Genomic DNA, 5,000 nt, shown 5'->3' on the forward strand with positions numbered 1-5,000 from the left:
TTGACTTACCACATCGACAGGGTCCGCTGATTTACATCAAACAACTGGATCCGGGTGCTCGCCATGAGGGCAGGACAGTTGACCACGTTGTCCTGGATCTGCTTATAGTCCCTCATGACGGCACCCCAGCGGTTGATGCGGACCCCGGCGAGCGTCGTGCCCTCGTGGCTGTGTACGCGGCACAGCTCCAGCATGATGGCTTCGACAAGCCTGCTGGCTTTGGGAGACTGTGCCGCTCCCGCCCCCTGACCCAGGACGACACTGGAGAGAGGGAGAGGGAAAGTGTTAGTGACTGACTATAGCAGGCTCTAAAAAAACTAAATTATTAATGCAGTGACTGCTTACCGCTTCACACTGTCCACCCCTGGCGTGTGAGCGTGCCTGTTGCTGGTCTTAAAGCGGCCTTTGACCAGCTTGTCCTGGTGGCGGGGGGGGAAGGTCACCGACGCCTTGTCACGGTCCGCCAGCTTGTCCCAGAGAGCGACCACCTCTCTGGATTGACGCTGTGTGACGAAGGCGTGGTGACGCAGCTCCACGAGGGCATGGGCCAGGGCCACCACGTGATGGTAGCCGAGGTGACCGTCTGGCCCAACGACGTCCTGAAAGAAAGCACAACACACAAGACACAGCACATGAGCAAACACAGCAAGCATACAACCTCGGAATATGAAATGTTAGAAGGCAGCTGTGCACTCACTTCCTCCTCCTCCTCAACCGGCTGCACCTCCATCCTGTCGTCGCCGGGGGGTGGGTGGGGTGGGTGGGGGGGTCCCGACTGGGATGACGAGGCCTCTCCGACTCTGTGGGGCTCCTGGAGGAGAGCGCTGTGGTAGGCGAGGAGACTGATCTCCTCTGGCTCCTCCTCCTCCTCCTCTTCCTGGAAGCCCTCATCAGTGTCAGTGCCGTCCTCCTCCTCGGCCTCGTCTGTCCCATCCGGAGCGTCGGGATCCCCCAGATCCTGCAGCACAGCGTTTGTCTGGGAGTACAGGTACTCCACCCCTAAGAGTTCCCCTGCAGAGAGAGAGAGAGAGAGAGAGAGAGAGAGAGAGGGAGGGAAAGACACACGCACACATTAGCAGATGCCACAAGACAGCAGCAGCAGCAAACACTGTCTGTCGCTGATCTCTCTGTACCTGTGTACTCCCTGGGCTCCGTGTAGGATTCAACCAGCGTGACCCCCTTGAACTCCTGGGCCAGCTGGTTGAAGCTGTGCTGCAGTTGGGCACTGTAGCAACGCAGCGCCGCACGTTGTCCTCCCTCGACTGCCGCTCTGCAGTCGGTCCTCGTTCCACCGCACCAGGCCCTCCAGCAGGTACACCTGAAAGTGGACATCACTTGCAGTTGTACCTGGAAAACATAAAAAAAAACATGGGGGGGAGAGAGCAAAGAGTTAGTGAAAAGCAAAAACACAAAACAACAACAACACATGTAAATGTGGTGAAAAAAGATTTACCTGGTATGAAGCGGCACTGGTGCAGGTGGAAGGACTCCAGGGAAGTGGAGCCTCGTGCACACCTGAAGACGGGGAGCCTCACACCACCCTTGGTGACCTCACCCGTCTTGGTGTACAGCTCCACCCCCTCTGGGTCCTGGATGCAGTCGAGGTGGCGGCGCTGCGTGCTCCAGATCTCCTCCATGCGGGCGCGGTCGATCAATGGGACGCCCATGGTGTCCGTCAGCCCCGAGAAAGTGTCCAGCACCTCCCGGAGGAGCCGCTCTGTCTCCGCCGCACCCCTCGTACGGCGGCGACAATGGCGAGCGAGCTCCTTGGCTGACAGTTTGATGTGGGCGTCCCGCCCCTCCACGGACTGCTTGGCCTCTCTCAAGCGGGCGACGTCCTCGTCGTCCCACTCGAAAATGGCGAAGGATAGCCTCGCCATGAAGAGGCCATAGAGCTGGTGGCTGTCTGTGGTGACACCCCTCGCGAAGCGTCGCATGAGGTGCCACACGTCAAGCCTGACCACCAGCTCGTGCCACTCGTGGTACATCTTGTGCACTGCCGATGTTCCCACGGTGACACAGCAGTCCCGGTCAACGTACATGACCTTTGGAGGGGCCTTTCCGGCTTTGCGGTACCGCTCCATCAGGCCGGCCGCCATGTTGGTCAGTCCGTCCCCCTCGGCTGCAGTGAGGACGGACACGAGTACCTGCCCGTACTCGTTGCCAACATTGGTTACCCAGGCGGCCGAGCCAGCGGCACCGCCCGCAAGCTTATTGGCGATCTGCAAGACACAGCGCAAACACACAGTTAGACACACGGCACACCACAGTAACATTATACAAGGTAACGGCACAGTGGAGAGAGAAATCTCACCTTCTTCGTGGAGTCCATCTTAAGAAGATCGCCAAAAATGGACGTCACTCTGGCCCTGGTCTCGTCCAGCCTGGTCATGGCTTCACGGACGTAGACCCCGCCGAGCCAGGTGAGTCCGGGCACCTTGATGATGTCCGGGAGCGACACCTCCTGTGGTGCCGCTCCAGGTGCCCTCAGCTTGCGGAGCACGGAAAGATATTGGATCGACCGCGCCATCCACTCCCTGGTGTGCTGCTCCACCAGGGAGGCGCGGAGGCGAGCCACACCGTTGCCCAAGGTGCGCTCCTTTAGCAGCCCAATCACCGCTCTGTCGCAGGACAACCTGTGATGGAAACAGAACACAGAGAATACAGACAAATATAGTTAAGTACAGAGAACAATCAACAGAAAAAAAAGCATGTTGAGTGAATGTTAAATGACTTAAAGTGACATACTTGTACGTCAGAACAGCTGGAAATTGTTCGCGATGCGCGATGTCCAGCTGCTCCAAGATGTCCTGCGACCAGCCCGCGACCTTCTTGTGACAGGAGGGGCACTGAAGGTACTCTGTACCCATGTGGTACCACCCACTCCTGTCCAGGACCCTCCGGACGGTCCTGTATAGTCCAGCGCCCATTAGTTTGCGCCCACAGGCAGGGCACGTCAGGTGGTATGCCCACATCCTGTAGGGCATCCACAGAAAGAATGGGCGCTGGAAGAAGGCGTGGGCTGTGGCGGGGGGCTGCGTGTAGAGGGGCCGGGCGCCTGGTGGATACCACCACAGCTTCAGCTGTGTCGTGAGGGCAACCTTCCCATCGGCTGCCCTCCGGAACAGCGCCCGGCCCACCCACTCCTGCTGCTCTTCAGGCAGCGTCTGCCTCCAGCTGAGGGGAAGCAGCTGAAACACACACAGCAGACAGCAGAGACACACAGTTAGTGAGCTGAATGTGCAGCAGACAAACACACACAAACACACACATCACACACCCTCACAATATACATACACACATCATACATACCTCTTTGCCGGAGGCAGTCTGCTGAAGAGCCACCACTCCTGGTCCTTCCAGTGGCTGCTGAGAGGAGGAGAGAGAGGAAGAGGGGACCACGGCTGGTGGGGCGGCTGGTGGGGCGTCCCTGTACGTGCCTGACAACACATATCAGCATTAGTACTTGCATTACACATGCATTACAAGTGTATTTACAATAAAATGTATACTTACGGGGAGGGAGAGAGTCGACCTCGAAGGCGGCAGCAAGCAGTTCAGTGTCGCTCGGGTCCGAGGAGGAGGCGCCTGGAGGCAAAGAATAACATGATGAAGCACTGGTGTGTTGTGAAAAGCACCTCACAGGCTGTTTTGTAGACGGTGCTGTTACCTGGTGGTGGGAGGACATGTGCTGGCTCAGGTGCGGTCTTGGGCTCCTTGTCCCGAGCCAGCACATACATTTTCAGGGCCTCCATCCTGGACCGAGCTCCCACCTTCTGCTTGCGTATCCATGCCACGTAGCTGTAACAGAGCAAAGGGGGGAAAACACACAAAATCAGCAAAAACACACACACACACACACACAATCAACACACACAACACAACAATCAAAATCAACACACACACTACTTACGTTCGACTCTCTTGGTCCCGCGCGTCATACAGGGACTTTAAGGTGCGATGGCTGTGCGCACCAAACCCCACCAGCGTGTCGCCCAGCCCCGCCCCTGCAGACAAGGAGCCCTCGCACAACCTACGCCTGGCGACGGCCGTCACCATGGGTGGGTACAACCCGGCGTAGGAGGCAAGGGCGTCCTTGTTGAGCATCTGGGGCGTAGTTGTGGTGTCCCCTCCCTCTCTCTCCTTCTGGTGGGACGCCAAGATCTTGACGGCGAACCCCACGTTGTTGCTCAGCAGCCACTGGAAGGTTTGGCCGCGGTGCTGGCCGATCTGGAGCTCACTTTCGGCCAGCACCGCTTGCTCGCTGAGGTCCCCGTGTTTCGCCCAGGCTCTTGCCCTCGCCTCGGCTCGAACCACATCGGCCCTCTTCACCTGCCCGCCACTGGCAGAGCCCTGCTTGACAAAAATTTCAGCGGCTGCAGAGGGCCGAAGGGTGAGCTCAGAGGACGAGGGCTCAAAGCGAAACACGGGGTGGAAAGACATTGTCTGAAAGATAAGAAGAAACAAAACACTTCACTGACTTCACAATTGTACTTTTAATACACATTACCTGTTTGCCTCCCCTGGGGTGTTGGGATAATACTGTTAATATCAATGTTAATGTCAGGATATCAGCCCATTAGGGGTGTTGGGATAATACTTTCAATGTCAATGATAATATTAGGATATCAGACCATTAGGTTTTACAGTAGCTGGACAGTGACCTATTGCCCTGCCCCCCCACCCATTAACGTTAACTTAACATACCGCCAAAGGAACATAGCGGTTGCGTTTTAATCACAAAATACACAGATTTACACTTCGAATTTCGTTACAGCATTTATATCACAGCTACCCAAGGGTCTAAGAAAGTTAAAAACGTCGTCCGATTATAGTTTTATGGTTTATTCCGAACTGTACACGTCTCGTTAGGAGGCTGTGTTTTCCATTCATTCCTATTGGAAACGATTGTGGTTACACTTTAAACATAAAATGTGTGTATTTAAGCTTCGAATTTCGTTACAACATTTATATCACAGCTTACAAAGACCGTTTTTTTT

General features: G+C 55.9%; 1 protein-coding gene across 1 annotated transcript in view; it reads right to left on the bottom strand.

The window, feature by feature from the left end:
• The window catches only part of LOC121708919, a 1,475-nt gene extending 727 nt beyond the window's left edge, over positions 1-748 (bottom strand). The window contains exons 1-3 of the mRNA XM_042091882.1: positions 698-748; positions 346-599; positions 10-261 (exon numbers count right to left, since the gene is read on the bottom strand). Coding sequence (XP_041947816.1) covers positions 10-261; positions 346-599; positions 698-730 — 539 coding nt within the window. The 5' untranslated portion in view covers positions 731-748. The remainder of the gene's footprint in view (positions 1-9; positions 262-345; positions 600-697) is intronic.
• Between the last annotated feature and the right edge of the window lie 4,252 nt (positions 749-5,000).

Source organism: Alosa sapidissima, chromosome 5 (genome assembly GCF_018492685.1).
Source record: "Alosa sapidissima isolate fAloSap1 chromosome 5, fAloSap1.pri, whole genome shotgun sequence".
Lineage (NCBI taxonomy): Eukaryota > Metazoa > Chordata > Actinopteri > Clupeiformes > Clupeidae > Alosa > Alosa sapidissima.